Here is a 24,486-nt window from a genome sequence, read left to right on the forward strand (position 1 = left end):
TTTTGGTTTGGGAACTCTGACTTTGACCTGGTCCGGCCCCGTCGTGTGACACAGATCAGGTTAAAGCTAAAAAGACTGAATTATTATAAAATGACATCTATGAGGGGGCTGGAGCCACTCGTCCTGCCACCGATAAACATTCAAGTATCGCAAAAGGAGGCATTTCCTCAAAAAACAGACAGCAGAAAGGTCAAAGGTCAGCCTTGAAACACATTCACCAAGAAGCTAAAGCACTAATGTGCAGCTAAGCTAGCTGTGCTAGCGCTGCAGTCCAAGCTTACGTTATAAGGTGTAAAATGTGTAAATGTACAAACATTGTCAGGAAGATCAGTCGTATTATTAGCATTAACAATTGTACAAAAAAGAGATGAAATACAGCAGAAAAAATTGCAAGTATCCACGTTAGCTTATTCAGCTCATAGCTAGCAGACACTCGGAGAGAAACTCTAACGATGCTAACCCACTGATCACATCAGCGTAAAAACAACAGCTGAAGCACAAAACAGCAGCTCAGCATGCAGAAAAATGCACGGGGGAGGCGGGGCCTGAACCGTGTCCAGGAGGAGGAGCCACATCCCGACCCGGGGGCCACAGTCAGGGTTAGCAAAGGGCAAAACCACAGCTAGCACGCTTTAATTTATGTAAACTATCTAGGACAGAAAGCGTCCTCCAATTACAATCTTTATCCTCTCTCGTTTGTCCGCTCAGTTCACGTCTCCTGTTTAAGATTATCATTCCGCTAACTCTGAATGGCTGGACCACTTTAATCATAGCTTGTTGCTTTTTATTTTGAAAATCATTGTCGGTTGCGTCTCTTCTCTGTCAATCTAAAAAGGTGAGATGGAAGATGGAAGGTCGGAGACTGCAGGAAGCTTTTGGAACTTTTCCCACTCAATGGAAGCAGAAAGATAAACAGTTACTGTCATAAAGTCCGTCATTTTATCAGTTTGTTATTTTTCATCATAAATGAGACTTAGTGACAAAAGTCTGAAACAGTTGAAATGGTAACAGGTAGAACTTATCACTTGTGTACGTTTTGTTTCTTCACGTAAATATTTTACCTCCAGGAAGACACGCGTTGACTAAAATAATGTAGGCTAATCTAGGCTAATCTAGGCTAGACTAATCCAGGCTAGGCTGTGATCTCACAAATGTTATAAAGAAAACATGACCAAGTACAAGGTTTGACATTTACAATAAGAGATTGGCAGGAAGAGGCGTGGCCAGTAGAGCTGAGGGTGAACCTGATAGGGTCAGCACTCCTCTTATCTCGTCCCTTAAAGTTTGTGCTGTCAATCTATTAGTTGTGATGGTGGCAGTAGGACCTCTCAGAGCCCGAACCAATCTGGAATTTAACTGTAAAAAAAAAAAAAAGCCCCAAAGTGATAAAAATCTAGAACAGGCTGGACTTTTCTAAGCACGCGTGAATGCTTCGTACTTGCTAAGCGTGGAGGCGGAGCCCGAGCGGTGGAAGTGGACGATCTGCCACTTCCCGTCGCGGCGATGCCACACCCTAGTCTCCTCTGATTGGGCGGTGCGCGGCGCTCCGTTGGCGTCGATGAACTGCGTCACTCTGATGTAGGCGATGCACGCCGCCTCCTCGCCAACCAGGTGGATGTGAGGGTTCAGGATGGTGGTGTGAACTGGTTTACTGTTCTTAGACCACACTGACACACACACACACACACACACACACACACACACACACACACACACACACACACACACACACACACACACACACACACACACACACACACACACACTGATTTAACTGATTGAAACTAAAATAAATACAATCTACAAACAAAGGCAGAATAAATTAAACCAGATCATCATCATAATTAAAAAAAGACAAATAGGCTCTAAGAGACCAAAATAATGAGAACTAATTTAGTCCAATCAGAGACTAATTTTGATATCGTAGGGAGGCATAATGTTAAATGTATTAAATGTACATTCATGTCAGCATTTAGAATAATAACTAAATAATACAGGAGAGAACAAAAATGGTTTCTGTTTGTGTTTTTGTTATTTTGTATTTTTTACTCATTTTTTGTGCTTTTTATTTCATCTTGTGTATTCCTTTTGACTCACTTTGTATATTTTTCTGTCATTTCTGTCTGTGTATTATTTTCTGGAGTCTTTTTTTGGTGTCATTTTGCGTGTTTTTGGAGCCATTTAGTATATTTGTCTCATTTTGTGTGTGTTTATTGTTGATTGTTGATTTGTTCTGTGTATTTTTGGAATCATTTCATAAATTATTTTCTCAATTTGTGTGTTTCTGTTTTTTTGATTCATTTTGTGTATTTTTCTAGTCATTTTTGTCTCCGTAATGTGTGTTTTAGAGTAACACACACACATACACTAAATATTAGGGTGACCATTAGGCCAGATTTACCCGGACATGTCCTCTTTTCACGTACTGAGTTTACCTCCGTACTGAGATTATAACCCTAACCCAAACCCTAACATAATCCAATAAACAAATCAAACACGTGTCCATTCACTTTGAAAAGAAAAATGATTTTTTTTTTTTTTTAGAAAAAAATCATTTTACGGTATTACGCATGTGTGCGCATGCGCATATGTACGCTTATACAATCTCAGTACAATTCAAACTCAGTCCATGACACTGGACTTGATTTTATAAATAGATGAAAATGTCCAGGTTTCCCAGTGAAGATGAAGCCTTTTTGGAGAACAAGTTCATTCAAAAGACCGTAACTCTGCTAATATTTGCTCTATAAGAGAAATTCCACCAGTTTCTGAAAGCTAAGAAGTTGCTCTTTATAGCCAGTATTATGTCATTACGGTAATTTTTTGATGGAATTGTCAAACACAAAGCATAAGCAGGAAAACCTTCCTGGATGATAAAACCTTCATGGAGGTTCAGAGAAACTTATCCTATTGGAAGTTAAGCTCACAGTTATTTATTGAAGGGTATATTTGATGATTGTTTAATGTTACGTAAGCGTAGTTATAGTTTAAATGTCTAGGAGGAGATGTTCCCCATTGCCCCTACGACAGATCTCATGAAGACCCACATGAGATTTTTCAAGGACAGATTGTTGTAATCATAATAAAGGTGATTTTTAAACCTCATGGACAATAACAACTTATTTTTATACTTTAATGTATTTTGACATTATGAGGTAGATTAAAAAAACGTTGAGTAATGTGAGTATGCCGAGGTCAGTCCAAGTGTCCTCTTTTTTGGAAAGTAAAACATGATTACCCTCCTTAACATGGTAACACTAGTCAGAGAGCACGTGCAATGCAGCTGGACAGGTTTACACTCACAGTTTTCAAAATAAAAGCGGTGGAAGTCCAGGCCTTCCACCAAGTTGCCCAGAGCCTCAGGCTCAAAGGCCGTCACTGCCGGGTCGCACATTTTACTGCAGAAGAAAAGAAAGAAAACTGTTGGATTCTTTAGCTGATTGGTTTGTATATGAACAGTCTAATCTCACGTACGTGTAGCTTTCAAAGTCACCGTTACTGATTGCTTCAATGAGCTGCTCCGTCACTTTAATGATGTCCTGCTTCCTCACTGAGGGACAGACAGACAGACAGACAGACAGGTTAGCATGGTTTGAGTTGGAGATCTGATTTTGGAGAATTTTCCTTTTCAAAATTTCCCAAATTCCGTTTTCTTTGTCACGTTACACGTTTCCATTTTGTTTCAGTTTCTTTAATTACAGCCAAATCGTGACTCACACTCACGTTTTGCACAAAACAGATTAGAGATGCTTCTGCTGTGATGTGTCACCAGGTAAAATGACCACCAGTTCAGCTAATACACCAACAGTTCAACCTGTCTTTGTACCAGTGCCTTTTCACATTTGAATGCAGTTATAATAAACTGACCTGGGTATTAAAAATCACACTTCAGATGAAGCTCTGCAGGTATTTTCAGTCACATGATAACATGATCACTACTTGAACCATAACACGTGCCATAAGATTTTGAATGGGATTATTGGTTTTCTACACCTTCAATGACCCTTTTCCACTGAAGTGAGTGAACATTCACGATATACAGTAGTCCCAAAACATGCATATGATGTATTTCAAAGTCATGTTGGTGCTTGACAAAGGCCACAATGACAAAAAAACAAAAAACAGGCTAGATTGCTTTTTCCATTTCAGAAACTGTATTTCATCCGTTTTCACCGATCACGGTAAACCAGATGTTCTACTTGTTACCTCTAATATCTTCATCCTCGATGGTGGTGTTGGTGCTCTCAGAGGATTCCTGCAAAAACAAAACCAAAAACCATTCAGATGAATGAAGTGTTTGCAGCTTGTTTTATTTCAAACTGTTAAATCTATTCCAGAACATTTTGGTTCTAATTGTGGTAATGCTGTAACGGAACGGGTCTGTTGTAGTAAAGGACAACTACATTGGAAAGTGAAGTTTTCTGCTCATTAACCCTGAGTAATGATCGCAGGAACAACATGGCCACTACAGAAGGATCACATGAGTCCTTTCTACAGCGATGAGGGGCGTGTCCTACATGTGCAGAGGAGTCTGTTATAGTGGTTTGTCTGTTGAGGATTTCCATGGATGCCTTTCTCAGGAGGTGTACTGTTCATGTCCAGCTAAATGAACACGTGTCAAACCCAAGGCCCGGGAGCCAAATTCGTCCCTTTAGAGAATCGGTTATTGCTTTGATATTATCAGTGCCGTACATATTTTATCATTTATTTATACGTGGAAGTGCAAACTAGGGCACAATAATGATTCAATTACTTATTTTCCTGCCTAAAATCTTCGGCCTACTTAAAGCTGCAGTTTGTAACTTTTTTTTGGCATCATTTGGTCAAAAATCAATTATCATTTTTGAGCATATTCTAATCCAAAGTGTTCTAAGTGGACAGTGAATCTATTCTCCTTTTCCTGGCTCTGTAAATGAAGTTTACAAATCCAAAAGCATGGCGCTCATGTCAGCCAATCAGAGATCTTTCTACAAACACGTGTGCTTCATGAGCTGTTTTTGACATTACTATTGGCTGCTTGACAGAAGTCAGCTGCGTTGAAGCACCATCGGTAGTAAAAGTGTAATGCAGAAGTCCCCATCGCGACGTTAGACACCACAGTTACATGGCAAATCAAACGGAAAAAGGCAGACCAAGGTGGAGAAGCAACAGTTTAAAGGCACAAACATAATTGGGAGGAACGCACCGCTTTGTGTCCTCATGAATCCTCATGACTGTGCAGGGTCTACCGCACACACTGGTCTCAATGGGAGAGTGAGACCAGACAGATAAATCGTGTGTAAACCTAAGAGAAGCTTATTCTGGATCGTTGTTAGTCCGCTCAGAGCGGCTCAGGCAGCTGTGATCAGTGTAGCCACCACTGTGAGCTTTTCGGTGGGGAGGAGCTGACGGCAGCAGCCTCTGCTCAGGACCATAACTACAGAGTGATACGTACATTCATGTCAGAGTCTGTAAAACACCAGAAAAATCTCCAATAACACCAGATAAAGTCCATACATTTGTCACGTGTCTATTGAGAAAAAAGTCGCTAAGAGCGTTCAGAAAAAATACCGGTATGGGTTTGGTTTCGGTTTCGGTTTCAAAATGGAGCGGAGAGAGGATTCTACAAACTGCAGCTTTAAGATAAACTGCTCCGTATTTGCCCCCCTGAACTAAAATGAGTTTGACACCCGTGAGCTAAGAGGACACAGAAGAATCTGGAAATGTCTTTGGATTCTCCAGAGGAGCTGGTGGTTCGGGTCATCCTGATCAAGTGATCCAGAGCAGATACTGGATCAGTCCATTCTAGCTGAGGCTGGATTCCAACGAGCAGAAAAGATTTTTATACAGTGATCAACATTAGAACAAGTCAACTGTTTGATATAACTCTCAAAAACCACAATTTTATCTAAAGAAATTGACAAAATTTTGACGAATGTATAACATTTTCTACAATAATCACAAAAAATAGGCATTAAGATCCTGGAGGGATGATCTATTAATGGAAGGTGTTTGTATCTCTATGAACCAAAAAGCCAAACCCGACTAAACCCTTGTGTATTGACAAGAGTTGTTGGTACCTTGACTCCATCGGCTTTCTTGCTGCTCTTTCCACCTGATCGAGGGATGCAGACAAACAGAAGCAGAAGCAGCAGAGTCAGAAAAAACGGAACAAAGGCGGAGAAGAGCAGAGAAGGCATCGTGCCGACAACCCGGAGACCATGTGCCCTTAGGCTCTGCCTGTGGTGTGGCTCAGTCAAAGGGGAGAAACACAGAAGTAAACAGATCTTATCTTTGGATCGAGGAGGTGACAAATGCAACGAGTTCTCAGCGTGACTACTGGTCAGCGAGAGGTTAAATTTAGGAGCAACTGAAGACTGAAAGTGTTCCAACATTCCTGAACGTTCACAGAGAGACAGACAGAGATCAGAGGTGACAATACTTTGTTACTGTACCTCAGTAGTTTTTCTGGTATCTGTACTTTACTTGAGTATTTATTTTTTGGTGAGTTTTCACTTTTGCTCCTTACTTTTTAAAAACAAATATCTGTACTTTCTACTCCCTACATTTTAAAAATAAGCTCGTTACTTTTAAGACTCATCTGGAGAACATGATTCTCTTGAGGCTAAATGAAAAACTTTGACAGATTGAGCTGTTCTGGGTTTGATTGAGCATTTGCATTTTTTTTTTCCTTGACACATTTTATCTACAAATAGTATTTATTATGAGTGCTAAATTCCTCAGGTGTTCAAAAGTAACAGATTTAATAGTTTATCAGTTTTCAAAAAGTTCTTAAAAAAAATAAAATACATGGAATTTGATTTTTTAAAAACCCTCTGTTAATATTGAAGGGACTTTTGTTTTACTTTTGACTTTATTACTGAAGTACATTTAGTGGCTTTTACTTGAGTACTGAGGACTAGTACTTTTGCCACTCCTGACAGACTTACACTGACAGACATACACTGACAGACTTACACTGACAGACATACACTGACAGACTTACACTGACAGACATACACTGACAGACTTACACTGACAGACATACACTGACAGACATACACTGACAGACTTACACTGACAGACATACACTGACAGACAGGGACAGACAGAAAGGGTTCCTACATTCCTGAATGTCCACAGACAGAGAAACACTATGTAGACTGAGTTCAGATTAGAGCTGGTCTTTCTATCTTTAGACTGACAACAACAACACACACACACACACACACACACACACACACACACACACACACACACACACACACACACACACACACACACACACACACACACACACACACACACACACACACACACACACACACACACACACACAGTGTTAACTTGTTAAAGGTCTGTGATTGGTGGATTTCCTTGTGCTACTGAACAACAAAGCCTGTAGGTCGAAGGTCACATGACCCTTAAAATGAACACACACACACACTTTGAGACCAGCCATTCCAGACCTGGTCCAACAATTCAAAGAGTGTCAGGATCTATTACAGTAAACCTGTACTTTCCTCTTATAGGCTGTGATTAGTGATTGGCTTATACACACAAAAAATAACCTGGTTATTGAGAATGAGGTCACTTATACTCCACTTTTAGTCCACTTTGACCAATCGTGGAGCACCAGCATTTATAATCAGACTTTAGGACAGATGTCATCTTTCATTCTATTCAATGAATCACTATCACTGGGAACAGGATTTCCTACTTCTCTGAAACACAAAGAGGAAGAAAAATTTCCTGAATGAAAAAAATAAAGAACTTGAGGAAATGGAATATTTTAACCCACGTACAAAGACGGAAAAAAAAGTTACAGGATTGTAGAGTAAAAACTAAATGGATACACCAACAAAAAAAACTATTTTTCCTATTCAGAGGCATAAGTAAGAACAAAAACAAATAACAAAAAAACAAAAAATAACATGTATTCCGGAATAATTAAAGGGAGACACTACTCGATCAATTTAAGGAAACTTGTAAATGAAATTGAAAAAAGAAAACAAAATGAACTGAGAAGTAACTTTATTCAGGGTTGACATGATCACATGATTGAAAACAAACCTAAAAGGTCTGAATGTATGAATGTAGCTGCTTTATTCCTTCAGACTGTTCAGGTTGTTCCTATTTGAGCTAACTAACATGTCCCTCCTGGTGAGGAAGGCTAATTATCTAAACTCATGGGTCCTCATTTATCAACCTTAACAGAAGCACATTTGGACCAAGGTGTGATTAATGAAACATTCGTATTTGACCCAACCCAGCATATGAATGAACAGGTGTTGATAAATTCAAGAGCTGAATTTGATCATTTGATCAGTCATTAACATGTTACGCCTTCAAATATTCCTGGTTCTGAGGCCCCGCCCACTGAGGTCAAACAAAGACTGACAAGGGAAGAAACTTCTTGGAGATAAAAATCGGCATCGTCACGTCTGAGGTAAAGAAAAACAAAGATAAGTGTTTTGGACGTGTGAAAACTGGAATTAAAGGAGGTCATAAAAACGCTCTGAAAGAGAATAACGGAGGCAGTGAACAGTGTTGGTGAACAGGAACAGACTCTGGCTGAGGTTTGAATAAAATTCTCCTGACTTAACCAATGCCTAATGTTGATTTAAATTGATATTTGATTCATCCACAGCCAAAAAGCTTATGTCTGCTAACTGATCAAGATAAATAAAAGTGTAATAGTTATCTCAGAATCAGAATCAGAATCAACTTTATTGACCAAGAGTGTATGAATACACACAAGGAATTTGTCTTGGTGACCTGATGTTGTAATTCTTTACAATTAGGTCAAGAAAAAAGTGGTCGAGTGAGGCTAGCGTGTGCCCACCGTGCGTGCTGCGATCAAACCTCATCATGGCAGAGATCCTGGACAGACAAACAGAAATATTCTGTTTATCGGCCTCAGTTGTTCACACGCTTGAGGCAATAAATAACACATTAAAATAAATTAACAAAATCCTAAAAAAGTCTTAAAATAAACTTGCGAGAACAAGTAAATGGATTAACTTACTGTAATTCAAGTACCATTATCAAAAATATGCATGTTTATCAAACTGTCAAATTACATTTTTCTAAAAAGTTTAACTTTTGCTTCTACAACAGTTTCTGATTGTGTTAATAATGCATCAGTTTTATATAGTGCTTTTTTTGGACACTCACAGTCGCTTTACAGAATTAAGGGATTATTCTTTCACGCCACACTTAGTGGTGGTAAACTACTATTGTAGCCACAGCTGCCGTGGGGCAGACTGATAGAAGCAAGGCTGCCATAGTGCGTCATTGGCCCCTCCAACACTACACTCACACACTACATTCATACTAGGCAATGTGGGTGAAGTGCCTTGCCCAAGGACAGAATGACAGATACCACTGGGGTGATGGTCCCCCACTGTGGCACCTGGAATTCTTAGTGGTCTCCCATCCATTCTTGGTGGTCTCCCATCCACCTTCTAACCAGGCCCAGACCTGCTTAGCTTCAGAGATCTAACAATCACAGGCTGGTATGACCACGAGTTAAGTAACCACATACATCTATAAAAGTGCCCACTATGTTTTATGGAATTAAAGTGCAATCAACTTCCAAAGTAAAATACATTGAGGAGTGAGGTAGTTTAACAAGGTCTGGTTCACTGACACCTAGAGAACGGGCATTTACATGCAATCGTCACACTGTTAAAATAATCACCTAAGTCATTTTTAGTCAAAATTGTTTTTTTCCTTAAATCATCTTCTCGTGATGCTGGCCACCTATAGTAAAATATCCTACATCCTCAGTTGATCAGATCATGTGATTTTACCCCTTTAAGATAATGGCCTATGTCAAGTGTGTTACACTTTTGGTTTTTTGTGTTTCCTGAAAAACTTGAAAAAATGAATTAGGCAATTATTTTAACAGGGTGACGCAATGCAAATTAGCATGTTAGCGCAATTACATGTTTTGTTGTTAAAAAAATATGATTTGGACATTTTTTAGATCGATAAGATGATCGCGTGGTGAAAAATTGCGATATATCACCAAATCAGTGTTTTCCTACACGCTTAGTAATAATGTGAGCTTTTAAAATTTTTTTTTTTATTTTGTTTCATTTGTTTTAATAATCGTTTTTTATCTGTTATATGTGTCTGCTTATGCTTCAATGAAACAGAGGGTAGTTTAATAATTATATTCAGACTCAGTGACTTTTGCTGCTGCACCACAAATCCACTCAGGTTTTTTCATACACGAGGTCAGATCTGACGTGAGATCTGGTCGTAGCGTACGATCACGTCAAAATTGATAAATATCTCCAGCCTGCGTGGGTTTGGTCGTACGCAGAGATCTGAGAGTAAGGTTGATAAATGAGGCCCCTGGTGTCCATTCATCACACTACTGTCATCATCCCTCCCACCAGCAGAGGGTAACATGCAGCTCTTACCAGAGAAGTTCCTGGTGGCCAGCATGGTGGTGAGAATGGCTCCCTGAAGACACCAGGAATGACACTTCAGACACCGCACCAAAGTACACTTTATTTTGAAAGAGTTAAAGCGCTCACCTTCAGCTTCCTACGAGCATTAAACTTCTTCAGACACTCCACAGTTTCCTGTCTGTGCATACAGGACGCTACTGTTGATCGATGCTGAGGAGAGAGGAGGATTCATTCATCACCATCATCATCATCATCATAAACAGACCTTCACAGTGATGAAGGTTCCACTCACAGAGATCCAGGGATGCTTCAGAGCTTCAGCAGCTGTGATCCTCTTCGCCGGGTTGATGGTCAGCATCTTGTTGATCAGATCTTTTGCTTCTGGGGTCACTGTGTCCCACTCAGGTGACGGAAACTGAGAAGCAAAGACACAAACATGAGACCAGGCTGAGCAGAAATTAGGTTTCACATCAAGTCATATGACCTACATCGTAGGCTCCAGCTTTGATCTGCTGGTAGAGGCGATGCTGATCTTCATCCCAGAATGGAGGGTAGCCGACCAACAAGATGTAGAGAATCACACCTGAGGAGGAAACAGAGCTGTGAGAACCTCTGATGGAATCACACCTGCAACTATCTGCTCAGGAAAGGTTCTGACCACAGGCCCACAGGTCCACCGCCTTCCCGTACGGGTCCTTCCTCAGCACCTCAGGGGAGAGGTATCCTGGAGTGCCAGCGAAACCTGGAAGAAACCAGAGGAAGCACAACTGAACCATGCCCATGGCTTCACAGATACAGGTTTCACAAATCAGTGCTTTAAAGGAGTTCAACAACCAACATCTGAAAGCAAACTAATTCAGTGCATATTTACATCGGCGAATCTTAGAGCGGTTAAAATTATTTGTGATTTGTTTTCCTGGAGAGTCTGCTTGGTTTGGGCCGGTGTGAACATGCAAACATAGTCTAGAGCGGATCAAAATGGCAGATGTAATTTTTCTTCTCCTTCAGTTCTACAGTAGTAATGTCACGGTATTGACGATATCACAATACCAAAGTATAACAAGTGCCTCGAGATCATTGTACTTATGTCACGGTATAAAATAATGACTTGTGCTTAAAATTAAGTTGTGGGTTGGCTGTAGTGGACTGTCTTAGAGTAAACTACAAGTACCATAATGCTTTGTGGATGAGGTCATATGTTACAGGCGGTTGAGTCAATAGCGTGCAAAGAAAACATGGTGGATGGTGGTAGCCAGCAGAGGTAGAAATGAAGGAGTTTGTAGAACTTGTGCATGATACAGTGGCTACAAGTCAGAGGAGTGGAATCATAAAGGAGAAAAGGTGAACAATATGCAAACACTGCTAGTGTTCTACTTTTCTGGAAATAGGAGCAACATGAGAAGCCACTTAAACCAGCATCCCGAAAAGTTTAAGGATTGTGACAAACAATCCAGTCTGGTCTAAAAACTCTAAAGGAAGCTCCCTCTCAACAGCTCAAGAAATAACAAGAGACGTTGCGCCGTTACGGCCGTTTTCTGTTGTTGACAACAAGGGTTAGTGGCTACTTTAAATGCTAAAAGATTATTCTGAACCTCAAATGTTGACTTGTTCATCTTTCTCAAGAAAAACCTGAAATTGAACTAAACACAGAATAAGTAATGTTGAGTTTTCGTTTATTCAGACAAGTTTTTTCAGGACATTTTTTTTTATCTCCCTCTATGGTTCCTTTGAAGATGAAGGAACTTCAAAGGAACCATCAAAGGAGATCAGCAGAACTCCTCTGATGAAGACTGGCAGTTTGACAGTCGAATCTAGTTGTATGGAGATTTCCTGAAAAAACTTGTATGAATAAACTAAAACTCATTTTAACATTCTGTTAAAAAAATAAAAAATAATCTCTGTTTTGCACTACTTTGATTTCCTTCCTTTAATTATTTTATTCATTGTTATCAGACTGTTTCTGTACCTGTGTAGTTTTTAAGAGTGTTCCTGATGCAATTTTATTTTTTGCACTTTAGCTAAATAATCTGTATCTGTTAGTTGGCAGTATTTAGTTTATAATATCATAAATCTAAAAGTATGACAATAAATGCTGTTAAAATAGTGAACAGACAATTTCTCAATTGTCATCATTCTTGTTATTGTTAGCATTGCTGCTAACTGTGTGCCTTCCTGTGAAACCGTGAGCTTTCCCACAATATCACAATACTTATTGTATCGTGAGGTTACTACAGTGGATATACCCAACCGTGAAATGTAGATATTGTTACATCCTTATTCTAGAGTGTAGAACTGTGCAGTAGAACCTCAGTTGTGGAAAGTTCAACTACATCCGTGCTTTCCTACCAAACCAGGCCTGCTGATCTCCCTCCACCTCGATGGCCAGGCCAAAGTCGGCCAGTTTGACGGCTGCTCCTTTGGACTTGGAGGCCAGCAGCAGGTTCTCCGGCTGATTGGAGACATGTGACCATTAGCACGTATGCTAACAGAGCCCAGTAGTTTAAACAGAAGAAGCTATCAAAGCTAACTCACCTTCAGGTCTCGATGCACAACACCCATCTGATGACAGTGAAGCACCGCCTCTAATATCTGCTGGATACAGTGGCTGTTAACAGGTCAGAGGTCAAAGGTCAGCAGGGGTCAGAGCTCAGAGATGAAATAAATAGTTCAAAATGTTTCAAGGCTCTTACCTGGCATCAGACTCACTATAATACTCTCTGGCTACAATGTCTTCAAATAGCTCTCCCCCTGTTACCCTGATACACACACACACACACATACACACACGCGCACACACACACACACACACACACACACACACACACACACACACACACACACACACACACACAGACACACAGTGGAGCAGAGTATGATTAAATAGATGAATGTTGATTAATACAATGATGATAAACTGTCCTCGTGTTGACATTTTCTTGTATTTTTTAATTAGTTTTTATTTATTTGACAGGAACAATGTACGTTCAACACTACAGTAAATGTACCAGAATTATCTTAAATGGCTATTTTTCATCTGCTGTCTCTGGTCAACTGTTAAAAGTCACAAACATCTATCAACATTAGTACAATAGAGTAAAGACTTTGTCATTCCCCTTGCTAAAAATGTTAAATAAATTGTTCAATACATATTTCAAATATATATATATATAAAATAAATGAAATGCAAAAGAACTCCTGACTATCAGGGCTAATGAGTGTAGTTTAAAAAACTTGTTTTGCAAAGATCATGCACATATTTAGTTTTTCTAAAGAGGTGACAAGATGATTTGGTTTTAGTTTTAGACTGGCATGAATTGTCAGGCTCTGTTTTTGCCTTTTATTTCCAGACTGGCACTTTTAGGACTGTGAATGGGCAAAATTTTCCTTAAGGATACCTTTGGGATGTTGAAAATCATGGAATTTAAATGCAATGTTCCATGTCAGCTGTTCTGTATGAGCAGCATAGCAGCAGTGCTGAATTCTTCCTAATTTGGGGTTGAATGATGACGTTCTTTTCACTCCGTCACCTTTTTATGGTAACAGAGTGAAGTGGACAACATGAAAGTTGGTCACAGCCATCACACACTGAGCTACAACTCAACGGTTCCTGTTCTAATACCTAATGTCTTTCATTGCCTTTTTAAAAATTGACATCAAAAAGTCATTCTCAGGTTTCCATGGATACGGTTGATGATGACTGAGTGGAAAGGAAAAGGAAAAGTGCTTGTTAAAAACCTAGCGGAACTACAGAGCTTGGATTTTCCTGCTTTTTTAAGCAATACACTTTTTTCCTGAAAATAATATGTCAAAAAGTATCGGGCACATACATTTTTTTTTCCCCAAATGTGCACCTTTTGAAACCTTTGCCCAAATCGTGGAATATTATCTTATTTATGTTATTGTTTATTGAGTTGTAAAGGTCTTTCTTCTTCTTCTTTCTTGGTTATTGGTGTGTTGCAATCAATTTGAATAGGTGCATATCGCCACCTACAAGCTGACCACAAGCTTTTATCATTTAATGTTAACCTGCCAGTAAACAAAACTATCCTCTCATGTACCATTTCTTTTCAGAATATCAAGGACATTAATCTGGATACTTTCACATCTTGTATTAACAGTTTTCCTCATCCCAACAGCCACTCCACCTCTGATGACCTGGTTAATCATCACAAAGACAGCCTTCATAATCTTCTTAATAATCCTGCTCCTCTTTAAACCTGATCTGTTAGTTTCTCTCACTCCTCATCCTGGTTTACTTCCACTCTCAAGCAACTCAAAGCAAAAGGTCATCAACTGAAACACTTATATAAACACACTGGTCTCACTGTTCACAAGTAAATATCTCTCACTACAAGGACTGTATCTAGCAGGCTAAATCCACTCACTACTCCAGTTTAATTCATTCCCATACAGTCAAAAGCCCTGTTATCTGTACTCAGTCACGTCACTCGGGCCCCCTGATAGTCTTCCCTTGCACATGTATCCCACCACGTTCTGTAACACCCTCATATCATTTTTTACCACCAAAATCAATAACATCCATCAACACCCTCTCAACCGCTCCCTGTTTTCACTTTACCTTATGTCTGCGACATAGTTGACCTCATTGCTAAATCCAAAATCTCAGCGTGCCAGTTAGACCCCCTTCCAAATATTCTCGTTAAAGCCTCTGTGTCCACTCTGGCTCCCCTCATTGCATACATTATACATTCCTCACTCACCACTGGAAGTGTCCCCTTCTCTCTAAAAACAGCTGCTGTCACACCAATACTCAAGTTCAGATACCAATAATCTCAATAACCTACAACCTATATCAAACCTGCCATTCCTCTGTAAATAACTTGAAAAAAACGTTGCCTCACAGCTTCATACTCACCTCTCCTGCAATAATCTTTACGAACAGTTCTAGTCCAGTTTCCTTCCACTCCATAGCACAGAAACAGCCATACTCAAAATGACCAACGATCTCCTACTGGCTGCTAATTCTGATCTCCTCTCCATCCTCATCCGGCTTGATCTGATTACGGCCTTTGATACCATTTCACACACCATTCTCCTTGACAGACTTCTCTCTATTGGTATTATACACACCGCCCTCAACACAGTACATTCAACTAAAATCATTTACATCCCACCCACTCCCAAGTGTTCCCCAGGGCTCTGTTCTGGGGCCCCTGCTTTTCATCATATACTTACTTCCTCTTGGCAATATTTTTAATCAGCACCACATCAATCTCCATTGCTATAAGGATGACACCCAGCTCTACATCTCCACCAAGCCTAACGTGGCACTTCCTCCCTCACTCATGCTTCATTGAAATAAAATCATGGTTCACATCCAACTTTCTGAAATTAAACTGTGAAATAACAGAAGTTTTATTAATCGGTACAAAATCCACTTTAACCTAAGCTGACAGTTTTTCTATAACCATTAACAACTCATCCATCTCTCCCTCTCATCAGGTTAACAGTCTGGGTGTCATTCGCAACAGTACTCTATCATTCACTTCTCATATCAATAACATCACACCGTCTGCATACCTTCCCCTCCGCAATATAAACCGCCTCCGCTCATCTCTCACACCTCACACTGCTGCCATACTCGTGCACAGTCTGGTCACCTCCCATCTGGATTATTGTAATTCCCTCCTATTCGGTCTGCACAACAAACCCCTTCATAAACTTCAACTCGTCCAGAACTCAGCAGCCAAGATCATCACCAGGAGCCCCGTTACTCACCATATCACACCCGTCCTCCAGCAGCTCCACTGGTTACCCATCACACATCGCATATATTACAAAATACTACTACTCACTTTTAAGGCCATCCACAACCTGGCTCCCTCATCCCTCTCCAACCTCATCCACATTGCCACACCTTTTCGCTCACTCAGATCATCCTCTTCTATCCACCTCAGTGTCCCCCCAGTCGCTCTGCTTCCCGGCTCTAGAACTCACTCCCTCCTGACCTCCGAAACACAGATTCACTCACCACTTTCAAATCCCAACTCAAAACCCATTTGTTTAAACTTGCCTTCTCCCTCACGGCAGCTCTTCCATTGAACTTCCATTATTGTCCACCTTCTTTAGTCTTGGGAACCTTGAAAAGCGCCTTTAAATAAAATTTATTATTATTATTATTAATATTTTGACTGTACTGGAGTGTGTAAACTCAACTGAACTCCCCTCTGAGTATCTTTGGTAGAAGGGAGTGCATAAAAGCACTATATAAATCAAGTCCATTTACCATTTTTTCTGGACTTCTTTCCTTTTCCAATATTTCACATCGTATTGTTATTATCGTGAGCCCATTATCATCAATCATATCATATTGTGTACTCTGTCTATATCCTCTGAGTAAATGTAATGAATTTGCTCCACATTTGAGTAATAAAACACAGCCCATAACATAGACATAAACACCAGCATAAACCTGCAAAATAACAAAAAGCTTAAACAGCTTCGACCCCCAACAGACGAGTCTTTAATAACTCATCACAGTTATCTATGAAATAATATAGGAACCCATTCAGCAGCTAAACTGACACATTGACGATACCCTCAAACTTCTTTAAAGCTGTTGTAATGTCAACTGTGGCAAATTTGTCTCAGATAATTAATTGTTCATTCCAGTAAGGCTCCATACCAGAATCCCTAAAAGTAGCTACTGTGAAACCTCTGTTCAAAAAGAGAACACTGGATGCCTCTATAACTATAACTATAGACCAATCAGCAACCATCAGTTCATGTCCAACATCAGTGAGAAGTCTTTAACCAACTGAGTCAATTCTTAAGGTGTGTTCACAACAAACGCGACTTCGGCGACTATAGTTGTTTAAATCGCCGGTGATGAGTCGCTTGAACATAGTCACGCTTTTTGCTCATTTCATCAGTGACCATTGATGTGGCAACCAGGGAAGTTACGCTATAGAAACTCATTGGTGATTGGATGTCGCGACACGTCACTTGAAGTCGCTTGAAAAGTTCAAACTGTTCAACTTTGAGCGACTTCCAGCGACTCACCCCCATTTTCCACCACATCTGAATCTGCTCCAGCATGTTAGATCCCTCTGCAGCAAATATGCAGCTCAAATATGCCTGTGCAGGACAGGAATTAGTTCATAGACATAGAATAAAATATCCGGATTATTTTCAAAATAAAATACTCCGTGTTCAAGGTGGATCATAATTCCATCCAATGACCGAGGTTACCCCTGACGGACCTCAAGCGGGCCCATTTCAGACTCTATCCGTAAACTAAGCACATATTTGACGTCGGGGGGACCAGAGTTAGATTGTCCGATTGAGTCGCTGGAATTGATGAGTGGCGTCTCTTATAGACATTGATTTGGAATGTGATCTCGTCGCCAGTATTGCTTTCAGTGTGAACGCACCTTTAACCTTCGGCAGAATATTAGATACATTTCACCAGCTACAGCTGGTTCAGAACGCTGCTGCTCGGGTCTGAACCAGAACAAAGAGGTCAGAGCACATTAGTCCAGGTTTAAAGTCTTTCCACTGGCTCCCAGTCAACCTCAGAATAGACTTCTGCTGCTGGTGTATAAATCTATGAATGGGTTTGGTCCAGAATACATCAGTGAGATGTTAGTAAAGGCATCCATACTCTTTGAACTATCCCACATTTTCTCATATTACAATCACAAAAGTAATGGTATGTTTTTGGGATATTATGTGATATAGACCAACACGAGGGGACGCCTATTTGTGAAGTGGAAGGAAACTCATTCATGGGGGTTTTCCAATTTTTCATTAAAGAAAAAAGTGAAAAGTGTGGCGTGCAGATATATTTAGCTTGAGTGAGTCAATCCTTTGTAGATCCACCTTTAGCTGCAATCAAAGCCGCTCGTCTTTGGGGATTGAGCACATGTACAGAAACTGCAGCTCAGTCAGACAGGATGGAGAACATCTGTGAACAGCAGTTCTCAGAGTTTTATGGGTTTTATGAATGCATGATGGTCTGAACATTGACTAGGACATTCTAACCTCTTGGTATGCTTTGATCTAATGCACGTGTCAAACTCAAGGACCGGGGGCCAAAGCCGGCCCTTTTAAACATCCAATCTGGCCAGCAGGGGAAAGTAAAAATGACAGAGAAAACATGAATTATTGTGTAAATTATCAAATAATTTAGTTGTGGATATATCAGTAGGGTTGCAAATGGACGTAAAATATCTGACAAATTTCTATGGGAAACATAACTTCAGGAATTTTGGCAATATTCAAAAAATTTAAATTTTCAATTAATTAACTGAAATTAACCAGAAATTGAGAGCAATTTTAAATCACTGTATCATATCCAAACATAAATATTGACATCCATGCAAAATAATACACCTTAAAAAAAAGAAAGAAAGAAAAAAAAAAACATTTCAACAGATTGTTTTGGAAGTAGAACTTTACAAATATTCAAGAGAAGTTTCATTGAATTTGTGGGTTGGCAGTTTTCTCATGCTTGTATAACACGATGGAAGTCATTTTTACTGGCAAATTGTAATCAACTTTTACCAAAATCCTGCTCAATCCTCAAATGAACAGAAACATCTCTTCAAAAGCTCTTCTTTTCTCTACTGCTTATGATTCTTCATGACTTTTTATTGTTAATTTTTTCAAACTTTTGGTCAAACTGGTTTTATATCTGACATGGTTTGATTTTATCGTTTTATAATTTTATTACTCATGTCTAAATGTTGCAATGTATTCATGTAAAGAACATTCAGTTTCCCTGTCAATAAAATGTGGTAAAAAATGATTTGCCTCGCCTAATGTAGATATAAATACAATAGAACAGAGCAGTGTAATATACAGTAGATTAGAATAGAGCTGTGTAATGTAATGTAGAGTAGACTAGAATAGAATAGTGTAATGTAGAATAGAATAGAATAGAATAGAATAGAATAGAATAGAATAGAATAGAATAGAATAGAATAGAGCAGTGTAATATAGAATAGAATAAAATAGAGCGGTGTAAAATAGAATAGAATAGAGTTGTGTAAGTGTAATGTAGAGTAGAATTTAATAAAATAGAATAGTGTAATGTAGAATATATATAACAGAATAGAACAGTGTGATGTAGAATAGAATAGAATAGAATAGAGCAGTGTAATGTAGAGTAGAATAGCATAGAGCAGTGTAATACATAACAGAATAGAACAGTGTGATGTAGAATAGAGTAAAATAGAATAGAATAAAGCAGTGTAATGTAGAGTAGAATAAATAAAGCTGTGTAATATATAATAGAATAGAGCAGTGTAATGTAGAGTAGAATAAATAAAGCTGTGTAATATATAATAGAATAGACAGTGTAATGTAGAGTAGAATAGAATAGAGCAGTGTAATATATAATAGAATAGAGCAGTGTAATGTAGAGTGGAATAAATAAAGCTGTGTAATATATAATAGAATAGAACAGTGTAATGTAGAGTAGAATAGAATAGAATAGAGCAGTGTAATATATAATAGAATAGAACAGTGTAATGTAGAGTAGAATAGAATAGAATAGAGCAGTGTAATATATAATAGAATAGAACAGTGTAATGTAGAGTAGAATAGAATAGAATAGAGCAGTGTAATATATAATAGAATAGAACAGTGTAATGTAGAGTAGAATAGAATAGAATAGAGCAGTGTAATATATAATAGAATAGAACAGTGTAATGTAGAGTAGAATAGAATAGAGCAGTGTAATATATAATAGAATAGAACAGTGTAATGTAGAGTAGAATAGAATAGAGCAGTGTAATATATAATAGAATAGAGCAGTGTAATGTAGAGTGGAATAAATAAAGCAGTGTAATATATAATAGAATAGAACAGTGTAATGTAGAGTAGAATAGAATAGAATAGAGCAGTGTAATGTAGAGTAGAATAGAATAGAGCAGTGTAATATATAATAGAATAGAGCAGTGTAATGTAGAGTGGAATAAATAAAGCAGTGTAATATATAATAGAATAGAACAGTGTAATGTAGAGTGGAATAGAATAGAATAGAGCAGTGTAATGTAGAGTAGAATAGAATAGAATAGAATAGAATAGAATAGAATAGAATAGAACAGTGTAATGTAAAGTAGAATAGAATAGAATAGAATAGAATAGACAGTGTAATGTAGAGTGGAATAAATAAAGCAGTGTAATATATAATAGAATAGAACAGTGTAATGTAGAGTGGAATAGAATAGAATAGAGCAGTGTAATGTAGAGTAGAATAGAATAGAATAGAATAGAATAGAATAGAATAGAATAGAACAGTGTAATGTAAAGTAGAATAGAATAGAATAGAATAGAATAGACAGTGTAATGTAGAGTGGAATAAATAAAGCAGTGTAATATATAATAGAATAGAACAGTGTAATGTAGAGTGGAATAGAATAGAATAGAGCAGTGTAATGTAGAGTAGAATAGAATAGAATAGAATAGAATAGAATAGAACAGTATAATGTAAAGTAGAATAGAATAGAATAGAATAGAATAGAATAGAACAGTGTAATGTAGAGTAGAATAGAATAGAATAGAATAGAATAGAATAGAACAGTGTAATGTAGAGTAGAATAGAATAGAATAGAATAGTGTAATGTAGAATAGAATAGAATAGAATAGAATAGAATAGAACAGTGTAATGTAGAGTAGACTAGAATAGAATAGTGTAATGTAGAATAGAATAGAATAGAATAGAATAGAATAGAATAGAATAGAATAGAATAGAGCAGTGTAATATAGAATAGAATAAAATAGAGCGGTGTAAAATAGAATAGAATAGAGTTGTGTAAGTGTAATGTAGAGTAGAATTTAATAAAATAGAATAGTGTAATGTAGAATATATATAACAGAATAGAACAGTGTGATGTAGAATAGAATAGAATAGAATAGAATAGAGCAGTGTAATATAGAATACAATAGAATAGAGCAGTGTAATATAGAATAGAATAGAGTTGTGTAAGATGTAGAGTAGAATATAATAAAATAGAATAGTGTAATGTAGAATATATATAACAGAATAGAACAGTGTGATGTAGAATAGAATAGAATAGAATAGAGCAGTGTAATGTAGAGTAGAATAGCATAGAGCAGTGTAATACATAACAGAATAGAACAGTGTGATGTAGAATAGAGTAAAATAGAATAGAATAAAGCAGTGTAATGTAGAGTAGAATAAATAAAGCTGTGTAATATATAATAGAATAGAGCAGTGTAATGTAGAGTAGAATAGAATAGAGCAGTGTAATATATAATAGAATAGAGCAGTGTAATGTAGAGTAGAATAGAATAGAGCAGTGTAATATATAATAGAATAGAACAGTGTAATGTAGAGTAGAATAGAATAGAATAGAGCAGTGTAATATATAATAGAATAGAACAGTGTAATGTAGAGTAGAATAGAATAGAGCAGTGTAATATATAATAGAATAGAGCAGTGTAATGTAGAGTGGAATAAATAAAGCAGTGTAATATATAATAGAATAGAACAGTGTAATGTAGAGTAGAATAGAATAGAATAGAATAGAATAGAATAGAATAGAATAGAATAGAATAGAACAGTGTAATGTAGAGTAGAATAGAATAGAATAGAATAGAATAGAATAGAACAGTGTAATGTAGAGTGGAACTCACAGATCAAAGATCAGGTAATGATGAGCTTCCTCTGAAATGCTGTCATGGAGCCGAACTGAAAGAAACCAAAAAGTTTAGACTGTGAGAGCCAATCAGATGATGACACTTGTTACTATGGCGATTACTTTGGATACAGGAACAGACAGTTACAGACAGACTGATGATACTTTCCATCTTTGACTGCATTGCTGAGTGAGCTCTCTGCATATATTGTGTAGAATAATACGACACACACCCACACACACACAAACACAGAGACACAGCGTGTAGGTGTTTTTTTTCCTTCTTCTGAGCGAAAACCTGATTATTTCTCCCTAAGTGCTTCATACACAGGTATTAACGTGTGTGCGTTGCTAGGCAACAGTGTCCATAGGTGAAAGCATCAAAACTATCTACCCACACACACACACACACACAGTTATATAACACTTCCTCGTGTCTATAAAGTGTCAGCGGCCCACACAGTGCTCTGCTTGGTTAGCAGTTGCATTACAAGTCATATTGTGTGTGTGTGTGTGTGTGTGTGTGTGTGTGTGTGTGTGTGTGTGTGTCCTGTCAGTGGGAGGATTTATCAGATCTATCAGTCAACAGACATATTGTCCATAGAGTAGATGAGGAATGGACAAGTTTAAACCCAAACAATGCCAACATAGCTCCAAAGGTGCCATGATTTAGTGAACGCCTTAATGACACATGTATGCCTGTTTCCTGCCTTTTCTTTACTGATGTTCTTTTTTTTTCTTCTCTTTTCTGATTTATATTTCTTTGTTTTAATCACTGTATTTGCTGTTGTTTTTAACCTGTTAAGTGTCTTTGATTCTCTTGAAAAGCACCTTTAAATAAAATATTATTATGTATAAAATTTCAAGTAAAGTGACAGGGCTCGAGACTGCGATCAAATTGGTAGCATATGCAAGAATTTTTTCAGTGTGCGAGTAAAAATTTTATCTGGTCACATTTGTGCGAGTGCGTAGGGTGACCTTATTTTGAAAATCCCAAAGGAGGAAACGGGGACGCGCTGAGTTGTCCTGGCACGCTTAGCAACATAGCGCGTGGGGGACGCACCGAGTGGAGTGGGGTGGGGGTGGTAGAGTGTGCTGTGGGGAGTAACGGAGCTCATGTGGGGTGCGCTTATCGGACCTGGGGCGGGAGGGCAATAACCATAGGCTGTTGTTGAATGATCGATGGCAAGGCTTCTTGTGGTTTTACATGTCTTTATTCCTCTAGCTTCACACAGCTTATAACACGAGGTACACACACACACACACACACACACGAGGAGTCCGGCTTACACACAAAAAACGTAAAACGTATTGGCTGCCGTAAAGTAGCTCACTGCCGTAAACAGTAACAGCTGTTGTAAACACGTGCTTTACACAACCATTATATGACATCTCCCCATGTTATTTCCAATAACACAACATAAGGCACATTTAGCCACATTCTTCAAACACAACCCAAGCAGAAACATTGCCATTTTCTTTTACACAGTATCTTTTCAAAACATCTTTTACATCCTTTTGTTTTCTTTTTTTAATTTTTTTATTCACACACACAAACCCTGGTTTCCCCCCCAAAGGCCATATGACTGACACTCCAGTGTCTGTCTACAGGTCAAGCCTGGTAACTGGTTTGTACACTCGACCAGCTCTGGATCAAAATTGTCCTGAAGTCGGTGTGGGTGTGTTGCACGTGACCTCACTCGGCACAGAAGAGACAGTTTCTGGGTTGACGAACGCCACTGGCCGAGACGACTCTTCAGCATCATCAGCTGAAGCAGGAGAGGTGATCGGAGCAGGATGCACCGGAACAGCTGCCCAGAGGTGACAATGGTTCCGCCTCAGCACCGCTCCTTGTGGTGTGTTGATTAGATACGACCGTGGAGTAACACACAGGCCTTTTCCTGATATAACTTGGTGAAAACCGCATCTCCTGGTCAAAGTGGTGGCAGATGTCAGACTCCATGACGACGATTGTAATAAAAAGCTTGTTTTTCTTTCTGCTCCTCGTCTTTTTGTCTGACCATCTTCCTGCCTGGATTGCAGATTCTTTTCAAGTGTGGGGAGCGTTGTTCTTATCTTCCTCCCCATTAAGAGTTCTGCTGGGCTGACTCCCGTGGTGGTACAGAGAGTTGATATGTAGCACATCAGCGCTATGAATGGATCCTTAGCAGTTTGTACTGCTTTCTCGGCATGGCCATTCCCTTGAGGGTGATGAGGACTGGGTGTGATGTGCTGAAAGTCCAACTGTTTGGCCAGTTCCTGAAATTCCATACTGGAAAACTGAGGACCGTTATCGCTCACCACCTCATCTGGGATTCCAAACCTTGCAAAGATTGCTTTAAGTCTCTGAACAACCTGAGTGCTGGATGTGGATGGCAGTTGGAGCACCTCGAAAAATCTTGAGTAATAATCTGACACAACAAGATAGTTTATTATGTTGTGTTCACAGAGGTCGA

The 24,486-nt window shown here is 38.7% G+C and overlaps 1 protein-coding gene across 1 annotated transcript in view; it reads right to left on the reverse strand.

The window, feature by feature from the left end:
- Positions 1–1,161: 1,161 nt before the first annotated feature.
- camk2a (calcium/calmodulin-dependent protein kinase II alpha) overlaps positions 1,162–24,486 on the reverse strand; it is a 39,045-nt gene continuing 15,720 nt past the window's right edge. The window contains exons 4-18 of the mRNA XM_028466328.1: positions 22,029–22,083; positions 13,094–13,159; positions 12,936–13,008; positions 12,750–12,852; positions 11,062–11,145; positions 10,892–10,986; positions 10,696–10,818; positions 10,530–10,613; positions 10,413–10,455; positions 6,060–6,094; positions 4,207–4,255; positions 3,475–3,550; positions 3,304–3,398; positions 1,439–1,667; positions 1,162–1,356 (exon numbers count right to left, since the gene is read on the reverse strand). Of these exons, the coding sequence (XP_028322129.1) occupies positions 1,353–1,356; positions 1,439–1,667; positions 3,304–3,398; positions 3,475–3,550; positions 4,207–4,255; positions 6,060–6,094; positions 10,413–10,455; positions 10,530–10,613; positions 10,696–10,818; positions 10,892–10,986; positions 11,062–11,145; positions 12,750–12,852; positions 12,936–13,008; positions 13,094–13,159; positions 22,029–22,083 (1,214 nt within the window). The 3' untranslated portion in view covers positions 1,162–1,352. The remainder of the gene's footprint in view (positions 1,357–1,438; positions 1,668–3,303; positions 3,399–3,474; positions 3,551–4,206; positions 4,256–6,059; positions 6,095–10,412; positions 10,456–10,529; positions 10,614–10,695; positions 10,819–10,891; positions 10,987–11,061; positions 11,146–12,749; positions 12,853–12,935; positions 13,009–13,093; positions 13,160–22,028; positions 22,084–24,486) is intronic.

The sequence above is a fragment of the Gouania willdenowi genome, chromosome 14 (assembly GCF_900634775.1).
Source record: "Gouania willdenowi chromosome 14, fGouWil2.1, whole genome shotgun sequence".
Taxonomy (NCBI): Eukaryota; Metazoa; Chordata; class Actinopteri; order Blenniiformes; family Gobiesocidae; genus Gouania; species Gouania willdenowi.